General features: G+C 41.0%; 1 protein-coding gene across 4 annotated transcripts in view; it reads left to right on the top strand.

Annotated features, from left to right (window-relative positions):
- Positions 1–27,021, top strand: part of CEP85L (centrosomal protein 85 like) — a 136,305-nt gene that overhangs the window by 25,302 nt on the left and 83,982 nt on the right. For 3 of the 4 annotated variants that reach the window (XM_063389883.1, XM_063389882.1, XM_063389884.1), the window contains one exon: positions 20,993–21,154. In XM_063389883.1, coding sequence (XP_063245953.1) covers positions 20,993–21,154 — 162 coding nt within the window. Of the gene's footprint in view, positions 1–1,330; positions 4,877–20,992; positions 21,155–27,021 lie in introns of those variants that run through there. The other variant, XM_063389881.1, reaches the window with a different exon arrangement.

Here is a 27,021-nt window from a genome sequence, read left to right as displayed (position 1 = left end):
AGAGGCTCCCTGGCTGCTCTGGTACTGGCACTTAAATTTTATAGGAACCAAACATGAAAGCCTAGGAGAAGACCTGCCTCTAGCCTGTTGGTTTTAACATATTCTTTCCATCTCCTTCCAAACCATTTGTATTTCCTCTTCTTTTCTACTGCCTTTTTGAAAAAGGGACAATAGAGGAAAGGGAAGATTGAATAGTAGAACTCAAAAAATTTCCCCTTGAGAAAAATATACCTGGGAAATTCCTGTTTATCTTCGTAAGTTACTGGTTAGACATCACTGGATGCCACTCCTACATTTGTTCTTCCTGCACTATCTGAGTTGATAACACAAAGTTGATTTAATTCTCTGTGACTTACTTTAAATTAATATTATATACACACATACACAAAAGGTGGAAAATTCCTGACACCAAAGGGTCTTTTAGCAATGTTGTAAATAACTTCTCAGGTGAAAATCTGTCTCTGAAAGCTGGAACATTAAGAAGAATCTACAATTTCAGGATGTTGGTAATAAACCACAGCTATGTTTATAGGTATGGTAACAGTGAGCTGCTTGGTTTGACTCTCTCCCGTGGTGTAAGCTGTGGTGTTAGCAAAAGCACAGTGTAAAGCATATTCAAACTGCTATCAGCTTGGCATCCTCTGTGAGACGTGCACTCTCATTTGCTTGTAGAAAAGGCAAAAATAAGAACATTGTATACATCATGTTATTTCACAATGCCTACTTTGCAGATATTAGATGACACAATTTATTGTTAATGCTGTGCAGTGCACTCTGTGTGCTTTGAACAAAACATTTCAGTCCTTTATAGGCCAGCATGCCCCTACCAGCAGGTGTGCAGGTCCTTAGGTAAGATAATCTGTTCTTAATTATAGCGACTCCCAATATGGTTTAACATCTGGCTTTGTAACATACATAGGGTTTTTTTTGAAAAACAGGAGGAATTGTTCTAAGGCTTCTTAAAGACTGCTAAGACTTTGCTAGGACACAGTGTTCAACCGAAAAAGTTGTGGGTGGAGGGAAAGAATTGCTGTACTTAGTGAAGCAACTCAGTAACTGAAAATTTGTGATTTTAATTTCAAAGTAATTTACAATGTAGATATGCTTGAAGAAATACTGCTGTTGTTTTTTGATAGAATGCACATATGCCTAATGTGTGCATTTTAATATTATTATATTAGATAGGGGAAATGGTCTGCATTCTCTTGGAACAATGTTCAGGTATTTGCATTTGGGTTTTTTAAATAATATTTTAATTTTATTAAATGTGAAAGCAAGTGTGTAGAAGAAGCATTGAACTTATTTCTGGTTTTAATTAAAGGAAAATGCTGCTTTCATAGGTTATGCTTCAGCTTAACTCCACTTCAAGCATTATGTTTTTACTGAGCGGGAAAAAAGGGATGTGATTTCTGAACCTGGAGACAGATCACAAACCATTGGATAAGCCATGCTCCAGCTGACCTCAGTGAGACAGCATCTGCCTCAACAGGCTTAAGCTGTTACTTTCTATTGCCATGTTCATTCTGCCAAGAAGGTGGAGTTTATGTCAGAAAAAAAGAGTTGGGGAGAAGGCTTTTCAGACACTGAGAAACTGAGTCCATTCACTGTCTGGAGTATCACATTTCACAATAATTACCTGTGGATGCAGGCTGTTTCCACTTACAGTTTTGTTCATGTGTAAGGTTACATGAGTTCCCCTTCATACTGTGCTGCTGTTTTCCATGAGTACCAGGACCCTGACACCCCTCTTGAGTGAGGCAGCACTGGAACACAGATTGTCACACTCCTAATTCTTATCAACCCAAGAAATGTAAGAGGTGCCAAGCTTAGCAGTTCAGCTGGATGATCTTAGAGGTCTTTTTCAACCTTAATGACTCCATGCAAGTCACCTCAGTGTGGGTATGCTCTCTTGGGACAGATGGACAAAGGGCCCACCACATTGTCAAACTGAGACCCACAAGAAAATAGGGCATTGCTTCAGCAGCATTAAATGGCACAAGCTCTTTTTTTTTTTTTTTTTTTTTTTTTTTTTTTTTTTTTTTTGGGAGGTCAAGACCTGTCATCGTAATTTTTCAAGAGATTTTGGAAAATCTAAAACAAATACTGCTCCAGGTCTAGAACTGTAAACAGAAGCAGACTGCAGCTGAAATATTACTGGATAAAGAATAAAGCATTAACAAGATAGAATTTATTTATAGAGTAAAACTACTGGCTTCAGTTTGGCCTGGTTTCCAGACAGATACACTGTGGTCACTTGTAGTGAAAAAGCTTTACTAATTACATTCAGTTTCTATAAAAATAACTTAAAATCCAATCATAACAATGAAAGTGTCTCAGGTTTTGTTATCTGACTGCTTAAGCACAGTTTTTTTTCTTTCTGCTCTGAGCAGTAGCAGTGTTGAAGCAGGGATGTCCCAGTGGGGACACCTTGGAAGACACAGCCCTGTGGTCAGGGGGGATTCAGCCAGACTATCTGGCTGTGTTCTGCCACCCTCATCTTGGCCTTTTTTTTTTTTTCTGTATTGTTCACGACTAGACAGGAGATACATATGAAACTGTAAGGCTTCTATGAATGGCAATACAAATTACATAAAACCACTGCAGTGACATTTATTAGAAAACAGAAGAACAGTTACCACACCTTTTCCAGGCATGTAGCTTTCTTGCAGCCGTGATATACCTCCGGATTCTAGCAACTGCATTTCAGGACAGTACCACAAACTCCAGAGCTTAGCAGTCATGAGGCAATTTTTCTTCTCACCTGCAGCTAGATACCTTCCCCGTCTTAAAATTCAGCTTCCTTACAGCTCACTGCATCCTCCTGTAAATACGCTAAGTACTCAAAATAGTATGCTACAATGTACAGTCAAGTGCTTTAAAGAGGTCTTGAACTAAGATGTTTATGTGTTTCTTTGTCTTCAAAGTTTTGCAATATACTTTAGCTTTTATTACTTCTTCTAATATTCATGTTTATCTACCATGCATCTCTCTCACAAATACTCTTCAATATTTACATTGGCTTCAGGGTTGAAGGCTGGACACTTTCACTGAGGTGGCGTCAACAAAAATTTAGTTCCTGCTTTGGTGTTCTGCTGTAAACCAGTATTTGTGGCTTCTTGAAAATGCTTCTGACCTTTTATCATTCCAGGACTTCTCGCAACAGTCTGAAGGTTTTGACAGAATCTCCTGCAGCTTTACTATTTGGGGGTTTTATTCAGTATTTGGTAACATTTAAAGTCTGTGTTTCTACAACTCTACTTACCGAACACCCACGGACACTCTGAAGTTAAAACAAGCTGGTGAGGAATGCACATCATGTCAGATCTTTGGTGAGTGTGCAAGGGCTTTATACAGATAAGAAAGAGGATGCAGTAACAACATGCAGCATTTCTACATGCTCAGTACTTCTGAGGCCTGTTTTACTGAGTACATTATGAATACCAAGCTAGGCATAAATAAAACATGACTTGTGCTGAAATAAAACATATAACTTCCCAAAGAGATAAAAGCTGTTCTGTGATCATCAGCTACTAATTAAAAATGCATTGGGTCAGCAGTTAATGTTTGAACACAGTTTTATTTATTGATTGTGAACGTCTCCACACAGACACAGAACTGATCCTGTTTCACCTCACCTCCCTAAACTATCGTGTCCATCATAATCTACTATACTGTCTGAAGCATTGCTTTTCTTCTTTTGGTGGGTATGCATTTTGTAATCTTAGTATGGCTATGCCGAAGTTAGAAGCTGTCCAAGTGCTGTCTCCTTCTCTTTGTTTTTGTCTGATAATATGGATTGCCGATTGGGTCAGGGTCTCGTTCATAAAACAGTTTACATGGGGACCACTGGGCTGCAGTTGCAAGAACAGTAACAGGAAGGGAAGGCTCCTATTGCAGAATTATCTTTTGAAGTATTTGGAGCAGACTCAAAGCAGCGTGGAGGGGATGCGCTTCTTACTGGGGTTGAATTATTGCTGACAGGAGCATTTTGTTCCCAGTCCTGTGGCTTAAACTTTTTGATGTTACTGTGGATCTTTTGGTGGAACTGGTCGTTCAAACAGATGTCATGGCTCTTCTTTATTTCCACATCGTTTTCTAACTAAAACAAACACAAGTAGGGGAAAATAGTGATTTTATCATGAACTCTACTCACTAAAGTCTGCGCATACTGGCCTTGGGTATTTCCAATGCCGCAACTCTGGAGCCAGGCATTTCACTTTCCTTTTCCGATCACCTTTGCAGCACGGTGAGTGCTGTCAGTTCAGCGCTCTCTCCAGCCCCTTCCCCGAGCCCAGGGTGAGCGGGCGGCGAATACGTGACCAAACCCGAGCCCAAGAACATCTCCGCGGCCCGGCGGGGCCTGAGCGGGGCAGGATGGGCCGGCCCGGACCGGGTTGGGCCGGGTCGGGCCGTGCCCTGCCGGGCTGACCCGTTCCGCCTCGGCCTCCGCCGCAGCCCCTCGCCGCAGCTCGCCCGGTGGGCCGGGTTATGTAAGCGCTTCGTCCCCGAGCAGCGGCCGCCGCATCTGCGGTGCTCCCGCCCCTGTCCCCGCCCCGCTGCCAGCGCCGGAGAGGCAGGAGGCGGCGGCGGCAGCGCAATAGAGCAAGTTTTGTCTCCGGCGAGGGGCTGGCCGGGTCCCACCGCGCTCGCAGCGCCGGCAGCATGGCCGCGGCGCCCCTGCGGCGGGCAGCAGCCCCCGCCGCGGCGGCAGCGCCCCGCTGAGCCCCCCGGGCCGCCGCAGCGGCAGCGGCCGCCTCCGCCGCCCATCCGGGCCGCCAGCCCTCCCGCCGGAGAGCGGCGGTCCCCGGCCCGGCCCGGCGCGGCACCATGTGGGGCGGGCTGCACCCCCAGCCCGGCTTGCGCGGCTACAAGGCGGGTAAGGAGCGCTAAGGAGGGAAGGGGCCGGGGCGGGGGGGAGGCACAGGGGCCCGCGCCGCTTCCCCTCCCCCGGCCCGGCCCGGGTCCCCGCGGGAACGCCGGAGGAAGCGGCTCCGTCCCCGCCGCCCGCGGGAAGCGGCGCGGGCCGTGCCCCACGCCCGGCGCCCGGAGCGGGACGTGGCGCCCGGAGGGGGCGCGGGGCCGGCGCGGCGCCGAATCGGCCCCAGCCGGGGGCTCGGCGTTTCCTTCGCTGGACCTTGCAGCGGATGGCTAAAGCTGAGCTTAACCTACATAATCCGTTTCCGTGTTTTGGGCTTTCTCTTCCATCCCCGATTTATGTTAGTATACCCTTAAGCAGCGTCTGGAAGCGTGCTGCTCTTGGTGCATTTTCGCTTTAAATTTAGACCGGAACAAATGGGTCGAGTCCTGCTTTTTTTCCCTTTTTTTTTCTTTTTTTTTTTTTTTTTTTTTTTTTTTTTTTTTTTTCTCTTCTCCACCACTTTTCTCTCTCTGGGTTAATTAGAGCCTCGTTCCTGCGGGCTGGCAGGAATGCGTTGAAGTGTTAGTGCTTGGAGTTAGGCAGTTCCAGGGGAAACACCTCTGTGCAGGCGATGGGCTGGCGTCCCCTGTCACGGCTGTCAAACCAGAATAAACCCGGTGAATCGGCTGCAGAGCCGTGTGAGCATTGCTTTTGGGCAGGTAAGGCAAGGCACCGGCTCTTTAGGATGTCTTTTTCAGGATTTGAAAATACTACCGATTGTATCACCTGTCTTATTCTGGCAGGGTTTCTGCAAATATTTTGACACGTTTTGATTTATTGAAGCAATTGATCACACGTGGAGGTCTGTGGTTTGGCTCTGCCATTGCAAGTGCAAAGTAGTTGGAGTATTTTCTCTCCTTTAGAAATTTGGAAATTATGTGTTAATTTTGGGTTCGCAAAAGATGACTGTATAATGTGTATACAGTTAGCTGATATATTTAAATGGCGAGATTGTTTTGCTTGCGACTGACAGGGTTTTTCTTGCAAATACAAGAGCTGCTAAGACATTCTTAGCAGCTGCCTGAATCTTTACAAGTAGACTAATGTTCATCCCTATAAGGTGAAAGAAAGCATTGTTCTTTTTTTCTGTGCTGTGATTAAGTTATGAATTTCTATATATAACACGTTTGCCTTGTTGAAGCATTTTTGAAATTTATTTAGTGCTTCCTGCAAAAGAATGGAGTTACTTTATCTTTGTACTACAGCTTGCAAAGATAGCGGGTATTCTGAACAATAGGTGTGGAGATTTCAGTTAATTTGATAGAAACTGCAGGAATTTAGGGTGTTTCAGTTCTTGATTATCTGTCTTTGGGGCAGGAATATTAAAAGGTTATATCACCATGTACTCTGACACTAACTTCAGACCATTATAAAGGTTGTTTGTGTTCATTTTTCACTTGTTTCAGAACACTTTAGGTTGTGACATTTGATACATTGTTTACCCTTTTGTTTGGGGTCAAATAAAGTGTTTTTGTACTGTGTTAAATTTGTCAGCAATTCCAGTGAATTACTGGATTAATATTTTGCTTTGCTTGTTTTTCAGAATTGTCTGTAAGACTTAAGAACAAATTTTGTGTATTGCTTCTAGTTCCTCCCCCATCCCTTCTTTTCTTTTGAGCTTGTATTAACCCTGATTATTTAAATATGTATTTCTCTGTAAGCAGTAGAAGAGTAAGGTAGCAAAACTGGTAAAAAAAGATCTAATTTGAAGTAAGATAAACTAACAGAAAGTGGTGGTTGATTAGAAGGCAAGTAGGTAGAGGATTAACCTTGAGGGATGATGTGGACATTATAATTTCCAACAGAGGAGTGCCCTCCTTCATCTGTCCTACTGGGAAACAGTTGAGAACCTGTTTTGTGTGGTTTGTAATCTGTCTGAAGATGCGAAAGCTAATTAGCTACATGCAGGTATTTTTGTTGAAGGCATGAATGACATCTACTAAGATCCTGTGCTATTGTTACTGCCATGTTGGATGTTTTTATTTTTCTTGTAAGGAAGCTGTTCATGGGAAAAGTATTTTGTAGCAGAACAGTGGTGTCCTAGTAGGAGGCAGGAGTTTAAGCATCTATTTCTTAAGCTGAAGGAACCTTTCTTCTGTCAAGATATGTTTAATACTTCAATGGCAGCTACTTGATGTAGGTTCTAATTGGTGTAGGAGTTAATGACTTGGTAATTCCTGGTAAATCATATTTTTGTACTGAAAAGCCTTCTATTTTGGTAGTTGTACTTTAGTTATCTATGGATATGGGCATTTAAAAGTCTTACTTTTGAAAACATTGAAAATCATACAGTCCTCTTACAGAGCTAGGTGCTTACTGAGCTATTCTATTTACACAGGGAATTACCAGTTTTTTAGTAATAGATGCAAATTAATTCTGGTTATCTTATAATGTAGCAGGCAAGGACACTTCTGGAGCATGTTTAATTTGTGACCTTCGGTTTTATTCTTTCTTCTCATTTGGAAATGGTACTTGTTTTTTGGCTCAATAGGAGTGCCTTCTCTGAAAAAAAAAATTGCTGTCTTGTTTGCATCCCACTGAGATTTATTTTTTTAGATAGGTGCTTCTTCTATAATCAGTGAATTTAATGAGTTTGCTGCTCATGCAAAATAATTTCGGGTCCTTACAGTCTCAGTGCCTGTCCTGAAAAATTAAATTACTTCTTGTATACATGACTGTTTATGAAACCCTTGCAGCATAGCTTGTAGCTCTATGAAGACAGCAGTTACTCACGTGCTGTAGGGATTTAGCTGCAGTGAAGGGCATACAGCATTTTAATCCCTTTACTTATTTATCTAGACCAGCCTTTGAAACGCACACTTGGTTAATAACTCTTTTAAGACTAGGAAAGTGCTCATCTGGATGTGGTTAGGCCATGTGTGTCCAAGAGATGCCTGTGGAAAGTGAAATGAAAGTAACTTCTTTGAAATAAAGTAACACATATTTATTACTTTTAGTAAACTGTGCCACCTCTAGTCAAGCTTCTTTTCACTGTCCATTATTGCCTACTGGTAATATTTGACATCAAAAGGGTTTTATTGACCTTTCCTAAAAATAGTAGCCTGCACCCCTCTGCTCCTGGACCCTGGCAGTGTGATTTGCCCTGAGTTTCTTGTACTTGAGCCTCACTGGCAGAGTGACACAAGTGAGTCTGAAGGACTATTTAATGATGTCACAAGCAAAGTGTCAGAGCAATAAGGTCCCCATTGTAAGGCCCGTGGGGCAATGCCTCCTTGGAGTACACGTGGGCTTCACTGGCAGCTGCCTAACTCAGCCAGGGTGGGGACATGGGGCTGATGACACTCGTTTTCATCCTTTGAGGTGGAGGAAGAGAGCCAGTCCCGTGCTTTTGTTTCTGTAACAAGTTTTCTTGCTCTGCTATTGGAGATGTGCAGCCAGGGATGGTACAGCTTTGGAAGTATCTTGAAAAGGCAGGTTTGTCTTTACAGGCTAGGCAAGGCAATAAATGGTGAGTTAGTCCAAGCGTAGATTTCAAATTGGTTACCAGTTATAAGTGTATAAATGCGTTTGTATGTGGTACATTATAAAGATTGTTCACGCAAACTTAAAAATGTAATGTTCCAGCTGCAAGATGGGCTGCTAGAATGGCCTCTGCTGTCTTTCACAGATCCCTGTGGGGTCAAATGACATTCTGTGTTTGAGTGATGGTGAACAGGAGCTACTTACTTCCCTTCAAAAACAACACCCTTTTTTTTTTTTTCCCCTCCGGGCAACTCACTTTTATGGATATAGCATCCACTCTTTCAATGTGTGCAGAACACTTGTGTCTTAACTGCTTGGCAAGAGAAGAATGATGGATGTAAGGGTATATTACAGTGTTGGGTTTGGAGGTTAGCAGTTATTCTGGTCTCCTGTATGTTACACTTTAGCTGACTGAATATAAACTCGTGGCTGCAGTAATTGTTTGCTTTTAAAATTTTAATTAAAGAAAGTAGTTATTATTTTAATATTTTTGAGAAAGATGCATTTGTTTTAATGAGTTTTACAAAATAAATATAAATATAAAACCTATGTGTTTCAAAATATGGTGCACGGTGGTAAGAATAGCTGGAAACCTCCTAAATTGCATGATTTGAGGTTGTAGCCAAAGGTGATCATCTATCATTGTTGAAAGCAAATGTCTTGTTTGTCTTGTTTGTTGTAGACATGTTAGTTAAGGAGAAGAGAAATAGTACTATTGTTGTTCAATATCAACTGCTCTGTCTTCTGTACTCTTTAGATGCTTGTTTTTAATGTACAACTTGCCTGTGGCTTAATAGTTAGAGAGTTAAACTAATTGTCATTTCCTGTTCTGGTGGTTCTTTGGCTGAAAAAGTGCTGACTTGGTTGTAGTTGTCAGTAATCTCTTGGGTGGCCAAATGTGTCTTAGAATTGTATGCTGCCAATGAAACAGTCTCATTGTGGTTGTGATTAACTTTAAAACACATTCAGACATATTCACTGTGATTCAAGAAGTGCTTTCTTACTGGCTTTTGCCATGGGTTAGCCTTGGCTCAGTACTCAGCTGCTTGCTGCTCCCAGTTCTCAGTGAGACAGGAGAGAAAGCAGGATGGAAAAGCTGGTGTTGAGATGGAGACAGAGAGGTTGCTTGCCAGCCGCTGTCATAGGCAGGACAGCCTTGGCCATAGTGTCAGTCCATGCTGACTCCTCTTCGCACTCCTTCCTCGTGCTGTTGCCCTGCTCCAGCCTGGTCTCTGCAGGACCTTACAGGTACCTCTGCTCAGAGCTCCAGCTCTTGCCTCTGGGTTCACAGGGGGATTCTGACGCTCTTGTTCTCCCTCACTCATTGTCATGGGGAGTGTTTTGCTCTTTCTGAACAGGTGCTTTCCCCAGGGCTCAGCTGGACCCTGCTGTGGCTGTCCCGGAGCTGTCTGGAGCCGGCTGTGGCCATTGCCCGGTAGCCCTGGACACTCCTCACACAGGCCTCCCTGCAGGCCCCGCCAGCGTCTGGGCTGCTGTGCTCCATAAAACTTCTTCAGGAGGAAGCCATTATATTTTGATATTTCTTTTCTGGAATAATACTAAATATAGTGTCCTGAAGTTTATTCCTGCCAACACTGAGGGCAGGTATACTGAAGTATAATAAGTTCTGACTCCCGCCTTAGGCTCCCACATGAAGTTTCTTGCTGTCTTGGGCAAGTTGAGGGGGCACTAAATGTGGTCTGTGGGACACTGCAGATCAGCTGCAGAGGCCTAGGGGTGGATGGCTGAAGAAGAGGAGGAGAACTTGCAGCAGGGAATAAATAACTCATGTCAATATGCTCACAAGTGTGTTAGTCCTGATGCATCATCCCTCATGTTCCCAGAAACTGCTGACCGCTGTGGAATTGCCCCTGAGGATGCTGGCTTTCCCTGGCCACTGTGCTCCACAGCATCTGGCTCAGTTGCCTGAGTGCGAACATCCTATTGATTGCACAGCCACGCTCAAATGACCTATTTCTCTGCAGCCGGCTGTAAATGACACTGCATCTTTCTGTTCCTCATTCCCCAGGGATCTCTGCTTTTTTTTTGAGATTTGAAAGGCCCATCTGTAAAAGGAGTCAGTAACACAAAGGAAAGAAACTGCGTTTTGAGAATTTTTTATTCTTTTTTCTTTAAAGGTGTGGTAGTCTCTGAAATGTGGGAAAATATGGCAGGTAAGCCCCTCTTTTTGCCTGAAGGAGTGTGTATGCAGGTGGATTGCAGGGCATGATTTAATTTTGCAGCTAAAATAATCTAATGGGTAGTTGCTCCCACCTTTCTGTGTACCTCCACTTGTATGCCTCCCATGTGCCCACTCTAGCACTTGCTCAGCCTTACAGCAAACTAACTGGGGAAGCTGGACCAGGAAAATACTGAAGTTAAATACTGAATGAGGGATTTACATTTGCCTGACAGGAATCTGTCCATTTCACTGCAAGGAAGCATCTGTCCTGATGTCTGGTGTGGGATATTTAGAGTCAAATAGACTGGCTCTTCAGTCAGCTGGTGGACAGTGGAAATCTCCAGCAGAGTCTTGATTTGCTGCTGCAGATGACATCAGAAAGTAGATAGTTAATCCCTAGACTTAGCAGGAAGGTCAAGGAAGGTTAAGTGAAGATCAGGAAAAAGTGACATTAATTCCATTGGACAGTGTAACTTCCACCAATTAGTGGACTCACTGGTTTAAGCAAGTCCAGAATAATGAATAATGACTGAAGAGGTGGTAGGAGACTCTCTCAGTTTTGCTGAGAAGGGCAGTGCAAGCAGTGTCAAGTAAAGGTTTAACTGCCTCTTCATTTCTTAAAATACCTGAAGTAGACTTAGCAAATGCAATTAAAAAAGAAAACGATGCTTTCAACTTTCTGATACGCTAGAGACCAGTGGTGTGGTATTCAGAAACATTCTTGAATGATCCTGGAGTCAGATCTGAGATTCCTTATAAGGTATCCTTATGTTTTTAATGTTTGTTTTACTCCTTTCTTAGCATAGTTTCCAGATGGTGTGGAAAGCTGCAACTTTATTGAATGTTTCAAAACATTATTCAAAACAAATTAACCTTATTTTTTTTCAAGCCTGTCTTTCTTATGTATATGGTGTCTTCTCTCCCAAATGCCTACCTTCAGCATATAGACCTTTTGGCAATTCTCAGTGCCTCTGGGGGCATTCTTATAGTTGAGAATTAGTGCTTTATACAAGTACTTTGTATAAAAGTTCAGTGGCTAACACTGATCAAAGACCTGGGGATTCTGTAGTAATAAGAAAACAGTGTGAAGTGTAGTGACTAACTAAAAGCACAAAAAGACATTGGAAATACCATTGCTCAAAACTTCATCGTTTTTGCTACTTAGCAGAACCAAAGCTAATAGTTGCAGACTTAAATCCTTTCTGTTCTCTTCATCATCTGAAATTACCAAACTGATTTAACAAAGGCTTTTGTGTGGTTGGTAGAATTATTGCAACGTAAAGCTTTACATTGAAAGTGATTGTAGTTGTGAAGACAGAAACACAAGAAGTGCTGGTTTTGACTGAAAGTATCCTGAATAGAGTTGATGATGTATTGTATGAAGGATTTTTCTTTTTTTACTACTACTCAATTTCCAGGGTATTGTCCTTCCATATATTGAGTAGGTGTGAGAGGAAGCTGTAAAGCTAAATGTGGGGAAAAGTTATGCTCTGTGATATAGGCACTGGAAGTTTGCAAGGAAAATCTCCTGATGTCTTTCATGAAGACAGAATTTCATCCTTTCCACTGAAAGGTAGCAATGTGGGAACTCCCTTCTGTTACTCCTTGCATATTTCTGTTAGCATGCATTAAACCCATAGCCTGGAAGCTCAGTTGTCTGATACTGGCACATCAAAGTAGGTCCTGTTGTGTTTATAATGCACATTAGACCTCTTTAACAGTGCTAAGATGTTTTCCTTCATTTTTCATACTTGGGCACAATTTTTCAGTGAAATTTTATTTTGGGAGAGTCTCTGTTTTCTCCATTTATTTGAGTGTCAAGGATATCTTTAGAACTGATATTTGACTACAAAGAGGAGAGAAATGATGCACTTTTCTTTTTTAAAGTAGGACTGTTAGACTCTTATTTGTTCCACTTTGCTAAGTGTGGGAGCTACTTAAAACCATTTAATCTTTTTTTTGACTCATTTTAGCAGTTAGGATTACTTCACTTTTCCCCACGCACAGATGAAATTGAATTAAATCTTTAAACAGAGAGAGAGGACAAAGGTAGTTCTGTAAGAAAAATGTTAGTATGACAAACAGCTTGGAGAACAGCTTACCTGGTTCTGAATACCAATAAAGCTAAGCTGTAAGAAGGGGTGAAAGAGATGATAACCTGTGATCATTACATTTTCTTTTTGATAGGAGAATTCAGCTGATCAACTACAAGCACACAGCTTTTTTAACACACCCTAAGAACTGACTGCATGTCCTGAGGGCTTGCTGTTCAAAGTTTATATTAACTTTAAGTATAACTTAATGTGTTTATTTTCCTACGTGTTCCTCTCTATATACTGCAGTTGATAAACTTTCCAAGTTTAAAAGGTAGCCTTCTCCTCTGTAGTTGCTATATGGAAGTGAGTGGAAACTAGGAATATAATTTTGTGTTTCCAAGGGGTGAATAGTGCATTGAGCCCAAACACAAAGAGGCAAGCCAGCATAGCAGGCGTGAGGTAATAGTTGTAGTCTGTGTGCCAAACATGAAATAAGAAACATCTGCAGTTTGTATTTTGAAGTTCTCTTTTATGCAAATGTTCTATCTGGAAGCAGAAAACTCACAGGAGTGCCATCAACCATTGGACTGAGATTTTGGTCTTGCTCCTATCAGTGATGAAATGAAAGCAAACCTCTTTCTTTCCTCTCAAGGTTGGAATTTAATCATTGGTTTGATGCTAAATAAATACAGCTAAATGCTGTCTGTGTATGAATTATAAAGTGTGTTATGAATTTGTGTTTGGTTTACATGCTTTCTAGAGTAGAAGTCAGGGAAGGCAAAGCCCAATATTACATACCTGTGTTAGTTTAAGGATTTTGCCACCTTTTTAGTTAACAGTTGAACACAGTTTTCTGCTAGCTGAACAAATTTTGTTCTTCTCAGTGAAAGCAGCCAGAGATTTATGCCTATCTCACTCCAGTTTAGAATCTGCCTCAATGTGCAAGCAGTGGGATAAGCCTGGTTGCTGCTGGGCATCAGACCTGTATGTTCCCACTCCCTCCTTGGCACTGCTTCTTGTCAGACTCTTGCTGAACAAGCTTAGAAAGTCAAATTAGCAGATAACCTTTTCAGTAAGTGAGGACAGTTTGTTCCTGAAGCACTTTCTGGAGGCTCTGGAGTGGCAGGGCTTATGCTGGGCAGGCAGGACGAGCGTGTGCCTGGGCAGGGTGAGCAGCCTTTGTGCAGCAGCTGACCAGGAGATCCAATTAGCTCTGATGTCAAACAGCGTTCCCAGCTCAGACCCATTTTAGCCAGTGGCATAAGCTGGCCAGCTGGACTCTTTGATGGAAAGAGAGCTGTTCACCTCTTACTTTCTCTAGACTCTGGTGGGGGCTTACAGAGAGCGAGCTACCTGATTGTGTCTTTAAACTGCCATGGCAAGATTCTCAGAAGCTCATCCATCCAATTGACTAACTTATTTTTAGTTGCCATTGTTCCTTTAAATTGCATACTTTCCTGCATGGGATGCCTTGTAGCTTGTTGTTGTACAGTCCTGTGCACATTTATAAAGTAATAAACATTAGACCTTGTGAAGGTTCACTTTGAGATACTGATTTGTATAGGAGACAAATGTTTTATAGTTGTCATTATCTATGATGAGAGATTGTACGTTTAGCCACTTCTGTGGGGGGAAAAAAACCAAAACTGTTTAATCTTCATTAAAGAATTTGAGAGGCAAAAGAAGCTGGAGGTGTGGTGACACAATCTACGTAAAATTTAGCTCTCAGGAAACTGAAGCAGAAGTTTATGTTCCTTAAAATATGACTATAGCCTTTTCTTTTTGTAAAGGCAGTTTTGATACTGCCAGTCAGGTGTATGTACTTTGAGGATTGTATTTTGAGTATTTTCTTCTTAAGGTTTCTTTCTTCTACTTTATTTTTTTCCCTCTACTGTTTTATGTTTTTCTCTCTCTCCAGTAGGTGAATTCTTTTGCACATTAGTAATACAGAGGACAAGCATAAGCCTTTGTATACCAGGAGTCTTATCAGCCTCTACAAGTAAAAATGTCAGTAAAAAGGCCTCTCTCAATGTTCTTCTGTTTGAACTCTCACATTCCTATTTTTCTTTCCCTGCTTCCCTCTATATCTGTACATTTTTATCTTTCTTCACTCTTAGAATTGTTCTAATCTGTTTGTAACTGGAAAACTATGAGAACTTATTAAATAGCTTGCAGGCTCTGTCAAGAAAGAACACTAAGAAAGGATATGAGTCCTTAGGATGAATCATACTTTAGCTATCTGACACCGTAAAGTACTTTTGAGGAACTGAAATGTAAAAATGTAATAGTTCAGGCTGTCATTTCATCCCACTTTACCCTGCTTCTTATTGCACTTTGATTAAACTGCATCATCCACCTACTCTCAGCTGCATTCATGTGCGAGGAGGGACTGGGACCTTCTGGTATCTTAGTTCATGGCCTGCTGATAGAGCTGTGAGTTTCCACCACCTCCAGAGCATTTGTAAAAAAAGGATCCTGAAACTGTCATCTGGCCACCTTCCCTGCAAGCATTAGAAACCTCTCTTTCCAATGTTCTGCTCACTCTGGAAGAGAAAAGCCTCCATTGTAGACCTGGACCTTGTTTTGGACATTTGTATTAATCAAAGTTGCAATTTGTTTTGCAGAAGGACCATGGAGATGTGTCTAAGAAGTTAGGGTTGGGATGCCATTTTTTAAGCATTATTTTCAAAATAATTTATGAAGTAGTTATTTATTGAATTAAGGGGTTTTCCTCCTGAGTCTGGAAGGAACACTGACATGCCAGGATCTTTTTATTGTGTCAGGGTATCAGATTGAATGACTGCACCTTATTTGCTTCACCTTAGACTGGAGGAGGCTGCTGTTGCACCATTCCATTGATAACTCTCAGCTTTTTTTAAAGCACTATATAAATGTGTTTAAGTATGACATCTGCTTTTTGGAATGGCTTTTTAGCATTTTGGGCTCCCCTGCCTCCATTGCCTTTTCACCAACACGGTGGTGTTGTCTTTTCAACAGTTAAAAAATTTAGAATATTATTTGTGAAGGCTTGTTGTGCATGAAGCACACCCCAGAGTGAGATTTTCTTTAATCTTCTGGCAGTAATGATCTTGCAGGTATGATGAGCAAACAAACATTTTCCAACCAAAGTAAGTTTTTTCCTACAATACAGCAACTGTATCATCGAGAGACCTTTTGTGGGTTTCTTTGTAGAGTGTTCCTTTTGAAAAGATGAGTGCTTATGCAGCCCTACGGGACAGAAGAGAGAGCAAAAGAGAGGCTATGATACCTAAAGGAACTAATTGAGAACTTACTGAGAAGGGAGGCGTGTGTAGAAGGTGCAGCTGGAATAAGTTCAGGAATGTCAGGGGATTGTATGAGTGGATGTGTGAGAACTGGGTTGAAGGTGGATGACTTCTTTCAAAATACTGTCATGTGATCTTTGTGCATAATTAGCAGTGTTTTGGGTAAAGGTACAGATGGTGAGGGTAAACTAATTAACTGTGGCAGTGTCTTTGGGCTGAATGCTGACTTTCTTTCCTTGAAAGGGCTTCAGGCAGACTTCAGTGCCATCCTGGCGTGAAATACGATTGTACAGCCCCGTAACATCCATGATGACTAGAATGAGCTTCACGTAGGTAGTTTTGCTAGTACTATAGACAGATCTTCTTCAGAATCTTTTGACTGTATAAATTTGCACTGGCTGTCATGGGTGATTCACTTCCGGTCACAATCCATGTCAGTCACAGTGGTGAAGAGAAAAATCAGTACTCTTAATTCAGGATGTATCTGCTGTGAAACCCAGTTACGTCTTTTGCTGTTGCTTTCCATTCAGTGTCTAGGTAAAGTAACAGTATCATAGCTGTCACTTAAAGTAATAACCTTTACATTGAAGCATGTTAGAGGTATTTTAGGAACCAAATGTAAAGACAGTAATGTTATTATTTTGTGTATGGACATCGTAGGGGATGTGTGCGTGCCACTGAAATTAGGTGTGGTAATGATCCAGAGTTAACTGAGTGTCTTTCTGAGAGCAGTAGATGACAGCATTCTGTAACACACAGAAAAAGGTGGATGTTTTTGTGGAGTGAAATTTCAACAACTATTCCCTTTTAATAAACAATCTACCTCCTGCCCTTTATATACTTAGTCATGAAGGGATCTGTTTAAATGGCTAGGCTGAAAACAGAGTATGTTAGTATATTTAACTGACTAAATTTAAGGAGGCATTCAACTTTTTGTATAAAAAAGGCTTTTTTTGTGAATTTTTTTGTGATCTTACGTGTATTTTGTCATGCTTGTTGGAAATTGCAGCCCGGTAGGATGACACTACTTTTTTCTCTTCTAGTGAATCCTATGAAAGAAAGGTGGATTTTTCTAACCCAGTAAAGAACAATCACAGACAGATGCTAATATACAATTCAGCAGAACAAATACTGATTAGAAATTTTTGCTTGCCTTTCTTACCCCACTCTATTTTGGGCAGATGGATGCTGGCTGTTGATTGGCAGGTTTGAGATCAGAGCAGCAGGGTGAGGCAGGTGTGCTGGCTGAGCAGTGTGGACACTTCTGTGTATCTTCCCTTTTTACACTTGGTTCTCTTGGTGTAGGCTGTTTGCTGTATGAAAGATCATGCATTTGCAGAGAGCTGTCCAAAAAGGAGATGGGGAGCATAGAATGGGGTACATAGCAATTGGGGATTTCTGAGGACTTTGCTCAGAAGGTGAGTTCCAAATAAAGAAAGTAATACATTAATTTTAAATAGTGTCTTGGACTGATGAGGTCTCTAAGGTCCTATTTTGTGGGTTACTTAGTGTTCAGGCTTAATATTTGGGTTTGTTTCTACCATCCTGGTGCTTGTATTTGGCTGTTTATGATAGAGCTTTTCAAAGCTGATTGAACTTACTTTCTCATGCAGACACTTGTATATTTACAATGGCCTTCTATGAAATAGAATCTCCATTAGGTCTGCAAGGTAACACAATTTTCTGGATGTGCCCTGAAACATTAAAAGCTGTAGACTCCTGGATTATGTGATTAACTATACTTTTTAGAAAAAAAGAGGAACATGTTTAATGTCAGGGGCAAAGAGAAAGTGATCATGTGCAATCATGTTCTGTTGACATGTCTAAAATAGGTTGAAACCCAAATACTGTTTACCTACTAAAAATTAAACCAAATGTCTTTCTTAGGACATACGCCTGTTAAATGTAGAGAATTCTCCTTGGCAGTAGAAATCCAGTGAAAAACGACTGTTCCACCGCAGCCCATGTGCACATCTCTGTGTACAGATGGCTGTAAGGAGGAGGCATGGTCCTGGTGATGGCCCTGTGGGTGCCCTCTTGCTGCTGTGCACAGCCAGCCGTACATCACAGGGGATGTGAGAGGGGAGTGCCTGGGTGAAGAGACCCTTCTGAGGCCCAGAGCACTGTGCAGGTAGACTTATGTATTTCCTTGGAAAGTCAGATGGGATGTGGCTGGCCTGTGTGGAAAGCTTGGAAAGTCTTGCTGGCCTCGTGCTGGCCTGTGTGTAGCTATGGATGTGTACCAGCACTTACCTCTTCAGGCCTACCAGCTCAAGGGTCAGGCTTCATGAGGTCACTTAGTGCTGCTGAACTGCCCGTGGGTGCAAAGGTGCAAAGCTTTAATTCTGTGATGTGCCAGCATGTCCTCCTGGACCTGTGCTTCAGCACCCCACCTGGGCTTGGTGTGTCCCCAGGCTGTCTGTGTGTAGGTGTAAAACTGAGAATAGATTATAGCAGGGTGTTTTGTGGTGCCTGTTATTTTCTATACTTACAGTATCTGCAGAGATCCCAATGGGAATGACTGTCTGCCCCCTCTAGTTGTGTTAACCCTGTTTGTTAACTGAGTCTAGTTGCACTGGGTTGTTGCATTTTTGGAGTATATTGCAACAATATGTTTGGAACATGAGAGAGTCTTGAGATATTTGGAAATTTTTCTTGGAATGGAGAGTGGTAAAATGCTGGAAGAACCAGAGTGGTTGTGGAATCTGTGTCCTTGGAGGTGTTCAAGACTCAGCTGGATGGGGCCCTGAGTAGTCTGATCTAATTATCTTGCTTTCAGTTGAAGGTTAGCATAGGTGACTTCTGAAAGCCTTTTCTTAAGTTACTCTCATTCTGTGGTATTTTTAGCTTTTATTACCCAAAGTTCACCAGAGTGAAAAGTACTTCTCCCTTCTGGGGCTTTGTGTATGGATGGTTGTAAGTTCATTTGTCTAACCAAGAGATCTAAAGGGTTTGACACTTAATGCTGTGTTAATGCTACCACTACTCCGTAATAAATTATCTGCTGCATTTCTTTTAACACCTATGTAACACCATAAAAGCTGAAATGTCACCAAAGAATTGTGTAGTGGAAAACGTCATAATAAAGGGGGAATCAATCTAAATTTCTTTTCTATAAATGTATTTTAAATGTCCCTTAAATCAGAACTGTCTCTGATTTAATTAGCTTGGCCTTTCATAAGTCGGTTTTACTCTTGCTGGAATAGGTAGATGCAACTTGAGAGGGATGAAGTGGAATTCTTGTGGAAAGTAGCCCTGTTCCGGGGGAGGGATGGTAAAATTATTGTTCCCAAAGCAGCCAGAGTATTAGTGAAAAATGTGCTGGATGGTAGGAGAGGAAGAAACGTGCCAGTTTCCCACTAGCTGTATGCAAAACTATCACACTTGAGTACATTAGATGATGACAAAGGGAGGATGACACCTGGAGTGGTATTCCATTGGAATCTTGGCTGGGACCCCTTTACAGGGTGTGACTGGTGAGCCATGGGCACCTGCGTTCATGTCTGGCTCCTCTGGTCTTCCCCCTCGCCCTTGGACCTGAAAGATACCCACTGGAATAGTTTAAAGAGACTTCTGGAGAGGAAAAACTAAGTTTAAGGAAGAGAAGGAAATGCATTGCACAAGGTACAGCTGAAGTAGAATGAAGGGGAAGGAGAATTGGGTGATTTTGAATTACAGGGAGAAAAGGTAGGCAAATGTGTTAAAGTGAAGAAGAGGCAGTAATCAATGGAGAATGAAGTTGAGGCAAATGTGATGGACAGGCATATTTAAGGCCTTCAAGAACCTACCCACAAAAAAGACTGTTTTAGATGTCATGTTACAGTTCAATAGCGCATGCTGTAAGGAATTTACTGTGTAACTAAATATTTACTGTGTTCCTCGATTTTCAAGTGGCTTAGCAAGCAGCTGTTACCACTCTGGGTACTAGGTCTAGTGATTTGGCTGCTATATGGGAACCATGTATGTATTCATATATGTGGGGGTGGGGTTATATATGTACCCACATATTTAATTTTTGCATTGTTTTCTATTTAATTTACTGGAGAACAAGTACAGCTGGAAATAGCAGATGTCATTGCAGAGGCAAATTGCTGTTACAAGTTCAGATGGACACCGCTGAAAGTGTTTAAGTGATCTAAAAATAATATCATGTAGCATAGGAGACGTTATATGTGAGCTGATACTTCTTCATGAGTCATTTCCTGCTGAAAGTGCTATACAAAGCTAAGTGCTAGAGGGGGTGTATGTATGTGATTATATATAAATGAAGAGCAGCCGTGCTTTTTTCCATGGTTCTTTATGTGCCTGTGCTGGTTCAGAGCATGAATGTGGTGATCAGTGTTCTGCCTTTAAACAATGCTCAGATTTAGATACTGGCTATTGGAAATTGTAATGGTCTTCTGGGATTGTACTCTGTGATAAATTTTCCCTTGAGGTTGACTGTGAGAACGTGTGGCCTACTTTAAAAACTCCTTGAACAGAGGGTCTGGTTGCTGCTCTGAATTGTGTTTGAAAATGTAACATTTTAGCGATTATTTAAATTAAAAAATAACCAAAATGAAACAAGCCACTAGATGGATACATGTCTCACAAAGGCAGCTTGTGTGCAGCTACATAAGAAATTATTTCACATATCCATGTTGACGATTTCATTGCTGGCTTTATCACCTAGGTCATGTGGTTTATGCACAGTAGAAAAGGACTGTATCTCAGTGGCCAAATCTTCAACTGGTTTTGGTCTCAAAATTAATTAATTGCTTTGTATTTGAATGCCTGCAATGCAAAATGTGAATTGAGAATCAGATCTAGGACAGGAATCATATGATAAGTGTCTTGTTAAAGAGTGCAAGAAAGGTTTAAGGATCACGTTTCTAAATAGTTAAAAATACACATGCTGGAATTTTGGGGAAGCTTTCATCCAGCAAAAGGATTTAAATTAACAAAAAAAACCCCTCTCCAAGATACACACACAGTCTCACTCAAGTTTTATCTATGAAACATAGGATTCAGTTTTCATCTTGACAGGTATTTTGTTGCTGACATTTGTATTGTATCTCTAATGACAGACTTCTGGCTTCCTTTTTTATAGGCTCAGATTATTCCTCAGTGGGATGGTTACCTGGTACTGAATCCCTGTGGCAGTCCTCAACGATTTCATCAAGCAGTCAAAACAATCCTGTGAGAAGGCACAGCATAGCTTCTGACAGTGGGGACACTGGCATTGGTACCTCCTGTTCTGACAGTGTGGAAGGTGAGTTGACACTGCTAAGTTTTGTATGTTTCTGAGAGAGAAACAGTCCAAAACGCTTTAAAAATGTTTTTCACAAACTAACCATACTTTTGCAAAGCTGTTTACTGCATGCAGATTTTTCCTTGCTGGAGCCAAGTAATTGTTCTGGTGAGGGTTGATTAATTTAGTTCTACATGAGTTATGTGCATTAACTTGAATCTCTGCCACAAAGGGGGTGCTTGTGTTACATGTTTTGATAATTGCAGTTGCAAGAAGTGCCAGATTTATACAGAGGAGTAATGTCCTGTGCTACAGCACTTGATAAACAAGTGGGAAAAGGCAGAAACTTTTGAGTGAGTTGATAAAAGGACAATGCTTTCTAGTATTCATTGTGTGTGTCAGCAAAGGAAGTTTGCTCATTGTGCCCTGAGGAAAGCATCTTCTCATCTCCAGTTCTGGTGGGAAGGAATTTCCATTTTATTGCGTGGCATTTGACACATAGTCAACCATCAACCAAGAATCAACCTGAGGATTGTCAGAATTTAGTTTGGATTAAATCAAGATTAGTCAAAGGTGATCTTATCAGGGAGGGGTACAGCCTCTACAGTGGCAGTGTTTCCATAACATTGTCACTCTCCCTATGCAACCTGTCACTGGAATTAAGCTGGAATGGGAGAGAACTAGACCGTGGTAAGACTTAAGGTTACCTTCCTGCATTTACTTACTTCCCAGTAAGAATTTTGAGACAGATAATGAATGACAGCAGGACTGTGGTATACTTTTCTCCAGCATCTTTCTATGCCTGATAAATTTTGCAAAAGGGATAGCTGGAATGAGGAAGAATTAGTAGAAATGAAGGAAGGAATGCTGAATCGGTGTAAGACAGAAGTCTCTGTGGAGAGCTGAGCATTCCTGAGGAGAGGTCCAAATGCTTAAGTCTGTCAGGCCTCTCTTGCACACTAGAAAATCCTTTCCACCCTCTTTCTGTTGCATCTGTCAGCTCATAACTTGATTTCTGCTTGCTTTCATTTGTAAACAGTTGTTGGCTTTGGCAAAATAAAGGTTTTGCTCAGATATTTAAATTCTTGGGTGTAAAAGTGAAATAGTAAATCATTATTAATGCAGAAGTTGTTTGTTTTTTTTTTCCAAGAGATGTAGGGGGGATAAAGCGCTCTCATGGTGTGTATTTATATATAGATTTAATCACTCCCAGCCAAATGCTACACAGTAGTATTTTAAGATGCAGCATTTGAATTGAAACCATGCCCTCCCCTCCCCCCTTTTGAGGTCTTCCCCATTTGAGGGGTGGGATGAAGGAGAGGAAATGAAACAGCAGCTCCTCATCCGATGTTCTGTTCTCTGTAGGCAAGAGAATAATCTGTTCAGGGCTGGGTGAGGGGAGACTGTGCTGGGGGAGAGAGTAAAATAAAGAGGGGAAGGGTTGCAACAACAGATAGTTCATGAGGTTTGTGTTCAGCAGTGCTTGACAATGGTCAGTTCTGCTGCATCCTTAATGTTACACATTTCCCACCAGCTTGTTTGAAAAACTTTTAAGTAGCAGAAAATTCAGTGTTAAAGAAAAAGGGAGAGAAACCTAATGGTGAAATGAAGATTAATGGAGGAATCATGTGACCAGCCTGGAAATTGATTATATAAGAGTATTTTTAGTGGAAGGTGTTGTTGCCTGTGATACCTAGTTGTCTGCATCTCTCAAGCTGCCCCCTGCACACATCCACAAAAAGAGAAGAGTATCATTGTCATCTGTGGAACTGTCAGGCCAGACTGGTAATTGCAGACTTGATGCTGGCCATCTGCTATCTATGTGGTGCTTGGGAAGAAGCTCTTGGGGATTTTTCAGAGGGGAATTTTTTACAAGTTGGCAGATTATTACATTTTTAAACAATGCTCAGATAATGAATTGTGGCCTTGCAATTTCTTTTCTATTATGCCCACTGAAAATAAAAAACTTAATTTGAGAATTAGCATTGACATCTCCTTTAATTCTGAAGGTTGTACCTGAGTTTGTACGGATATACAGTTGCTAATAAATACACTCATGCAGGGAATGGATCTCAGGTGCATTTAAAATATATTTTTACTGGGATTTTTTCATAACATCTTAAATGTTCTTTCAAATTCATCTCCTTATTCATATTAATTTCAGGAGCATTCATTCTCTTTGAAAATGCAGGGTTTAGAAAAAAGACAAGTACCTCTTGTGTTTGGCTCAAAGCTGCTGTGTGATGTGGAGGGGAGGTGGGTTTTGACAAAGACAGGAGAAGGAAACCTTTCATGTTAAAATGTATTCAGTTGATTGTATATTATGTTGTGCAAAGGTAGGAAAATTAGGAAGTGAAATAGGTAGTGGAGTTTCACTGTTAAAATTGCATGTTAAAATATGCACTGTGGGAGCTGAGGACAGAAATTTATAAACCTTAAATTGGGAATGTTAGTTTGGGTAGATCTGACACTTTTAATTCAGAATGCTTTTAATTTAAAGATGAAAAGGCATTTTATATCTGTTTAAACTACAGTTAATGTGTTTAGAGTTTTTGTTTGTTTCCTATTCTGGATTCACATGAGCTTTTACACTTCATTTTTAACAACCATTGTGATATCTGTGTATTCTTTCAGTAGCACTTAAAGAAATATGAGGTGTATATTTTAATGTGATTTTGAGACTATTTTTATTTGGGTTACCTAATTAGAGAATCAGGGACTTGACAGAAATTAAATGGTCTCTAAACCCCAGCAGAGTTCTTTCCCTCATGCACATTCTGAGTTTTGCCTTTTGGACAGGAGGGATAAGAACTAGATATTGATGTGATAAGATGTAAGGCCCATGATTCTTGCAGACTAAAACATTTTCCTTCATAAGAAAAGCTTGTTGTGCAGTGGAAAGTCCCCAAATCTTTTTCCCTTATTGTTGCATGCAATTCATGATTTAACATTTCTGGTTGCAAGCTAATAGTGTGAAAATTCATAGAATGTTGCTTTCCTGGAAGAGAGAGATTGCATGCAGAGAATTAGTTACTACTTTTTCTAGGAGCTGATGTTCTGCCAGTTCAATAAACACCCTTTTCTAACAACCCTCCAACAACTTCTCTGGAATGCTTTGCTGATATAATAGAAACTTGTTTTAATCATAAGAGACCCAGAGGAGTATCTTGTCTATAATTTTTAAGGGAATATATTATCTTTTTAAGGAATTAAAAAACCCTAATTACTTCAATTGAATTGTAGCATTTCTTTCTATGCCAAGGAACATGGAAAAGCCAGAATCAAAGTTACTTGGTTTTGCTCTTTCAAGCACTCTTTGTTCCAGCAGATCCCAAGCATGGTATTCTGACACCTTTTTGGTGGTGGTGTTTTGGTTTGGTTTGGTTTGGTTTTTTTTCCTTCCTCTTTAAGGAGAAAAAGAAAGTTAATAAATATAACTATTCAATATAGTGAAAGGCAGAACCGAATTTCAGGAGGCAGAATTTAATTATGAAGTATCTCAAGGGGGGTTTCTTCTGCTGCTAAAGATAATGGGATTGACAATGCGTAGGTCAAACATGCAGATTGTGCTATCAGTTTGGGTATCACAGAAGTGCAATAGCACAAGGATCCTAGATCTGGATTGCTGACAGTGCTCACCATCTACTGTGTTCTGTGATTTTGGAAGATGATGGATTTTCAGAGAAGTTCCGGATTTTAATTGAGTTGAGGTTCATCTCTGTGCCCTTGGATCCTGACAAATGTTGGCATATGTTTGGTGAAGTACCTTATGATTGATATTTGGTGATTATTTGGAGAGTAGAAAATAATCATGTTTAAGGCATTTTTCCGTGTTTCCTTCCTTTCTGCTTGCCAAGTCTCACGTTATGAAGTGGTGTCCAGCCCTCTGTGAGTCAGAGTTATTGTGTTACTTGGATATTATCTACCCTGACCATCAGAAATGTGCACTGCACTTAAGCTTGTATTAGTCTGTAGTCCTTGTAAGTGCTATTGCCATGGCTTGCTAGAATGAAGTGTCTATAGATTAATGCTCAGAGTTTGGCCTTTTATTTTGGGGGGTTTTAGGATTAAAAAAATAAAAATTAAGGATTATTTCAGATTCTAGTAGCCTGTTTCCAGGATTTAACGAATAGTAAAAAAATATGCTAATAATTTTCCACTAAAATAAGATGGAGAAATTGCATCAAGTAACAATGACATACTCCCTGTGAACTTGTGTACTCTGAATTTGAAACTGGCTTGAACTAAGCCAAAGGCAGTTACTACATATATGAATGCTCTGCAGAGAGAAATAGCTGCTGCTTTAACTTCATACTTTGCCTTCTTTTGTGTTAACAAGCTCTCACAGTATGCTGAGTTTTCCTCACATAAAAAATACCAGCAGGATTTTTCTCTGGCTAGTGGAAGTATTCTGGTCAGTGAACTTGCTGCATTTTGCCTTCAGCTAACATCATGTAACATCATGTTGTTTTTCAGAAAAATTACTTCTGTTGTTCTAATTGGAAATAACTCAGTGAAAATAAGTTCTTCTTACTTAGAATATAGTGGCATTCTCTTGGTTACTGTGCAAAAAGTCATTTCTGTCATATGATGTATTTTGGAGCTATGTCACTGAGTTGTACCAGAATGTTTAAATGGTGGGCTGGAGGAGAGGATCAGAAGGGCAAAAAAACCAAGAAAAAAACTCCCAAACTTCAGGGATGAGATAAAGACAGTTTAATAATGAAAGAAAATGCTAATCAACATTGTGATATAAAAGCACCACCAGGAGACTGATGCCCCGCCAGTCTCTGAGCAGCAAATTCTTTGGAAAAAGCCTGCCCCTCAGTTTCACTGCTGAGCATGACATTATATAGTATGGAATCTCTCTGGTATTTCAGGTCAGCTGTCCCAGCTGTGTCCTCTCCCAACCTCTTGTGCACCCCTCGCTGGGGTGGCAGGGCCGTGGGCTGTGTAAGTGCTGCTCGGCAAAAGCAGAGACAATGCTGTGTTACCAAAACAAGCACCGTAGGGGCTGCTGTGAAGGAAATTACCTCTCTCCCAGTAAAACTCGTACAGTTTCTGCCTCTTATTCCATGTCATTTGCATCATGCTCAGGTGAAATATCAGGTAGATATTTTTTATATCCTGCAGTCTGTATTTTTGGAGTGTGGTAGTTACCTGGCATTCTGATGACAAAAGCAAGGAACATTGTACAATGCTCACTTGTACCCAGGTTAATATCATGAGACCTGGGTGTGCCAATCATTGTGCGTCTTTGCTGAGGGACTTCAGGGAGGACTTTTTACTTTTCCTTGCTACTGTAATGTCAAAGAAGGCTCTCTGGCCTGTGTTCAGCAGTTCTGTAGCTCATGATTTCATGAAGGGGTGCAGGAGTGATACCAGTTTCAGAAAAGCCAGAGAGGTGCAGTTGTAGCCACATAGACTGTTTTTCTGTGAACACTGGAAACATTCTGTAGCTAGTCAGTATAATGTACATATTCAGGTAGCCTTTGCAGCCTTATCTGAGGAAATCTCAGGACTCATTTTTAATCCTTTCCACTATAGGCAGAATAGTGCACTTAGTGACAGACTGTAGGCATTTGGGAAATGGGCCACAAGTTCCTTGTAGCCAGAAAAAACCCATTGCTGCTACCTGAAGTTCTAGCTTGGGACTTGACAGAGCAGACTGTATCCCCCATAGAAAAGTTTGTAAATCTCTGATTTTTAACAGTTTTACAAGACCACCTGTTTCTGGATGGCTTATACTTTGCTCTAAGTTTTTATTCAGCAGGACCTGGTTCTACTATAATGTATGCACAGATTAAACTTTTTTCGAAGTGTAAAGACCAGTTAGTGTATTTAATGTCATCCTTTATTTAAGCCATGATTTCAGTGTACTGATAACA

Source organism: Prinia subflava, chromosome 2 (genome assembly GCF_021018805.1).
Source record: "Prinia subflava isolate CZ2003 ecotype Zambia chromosome 2, Cam_Psub_1.2, whole genome shotgun sequence".
Lineage (NCBI taxonomy): Eukaryota > Metazoa > Chordata > Aves > Passeriformes > Cisticolidae > Prinia > Prinia subflava.
The sequence above is the reverse complement of the archived record's forward strand: the minus strand, read 5'-3'. Positions and strand labels throughout refer to the sequence as shown.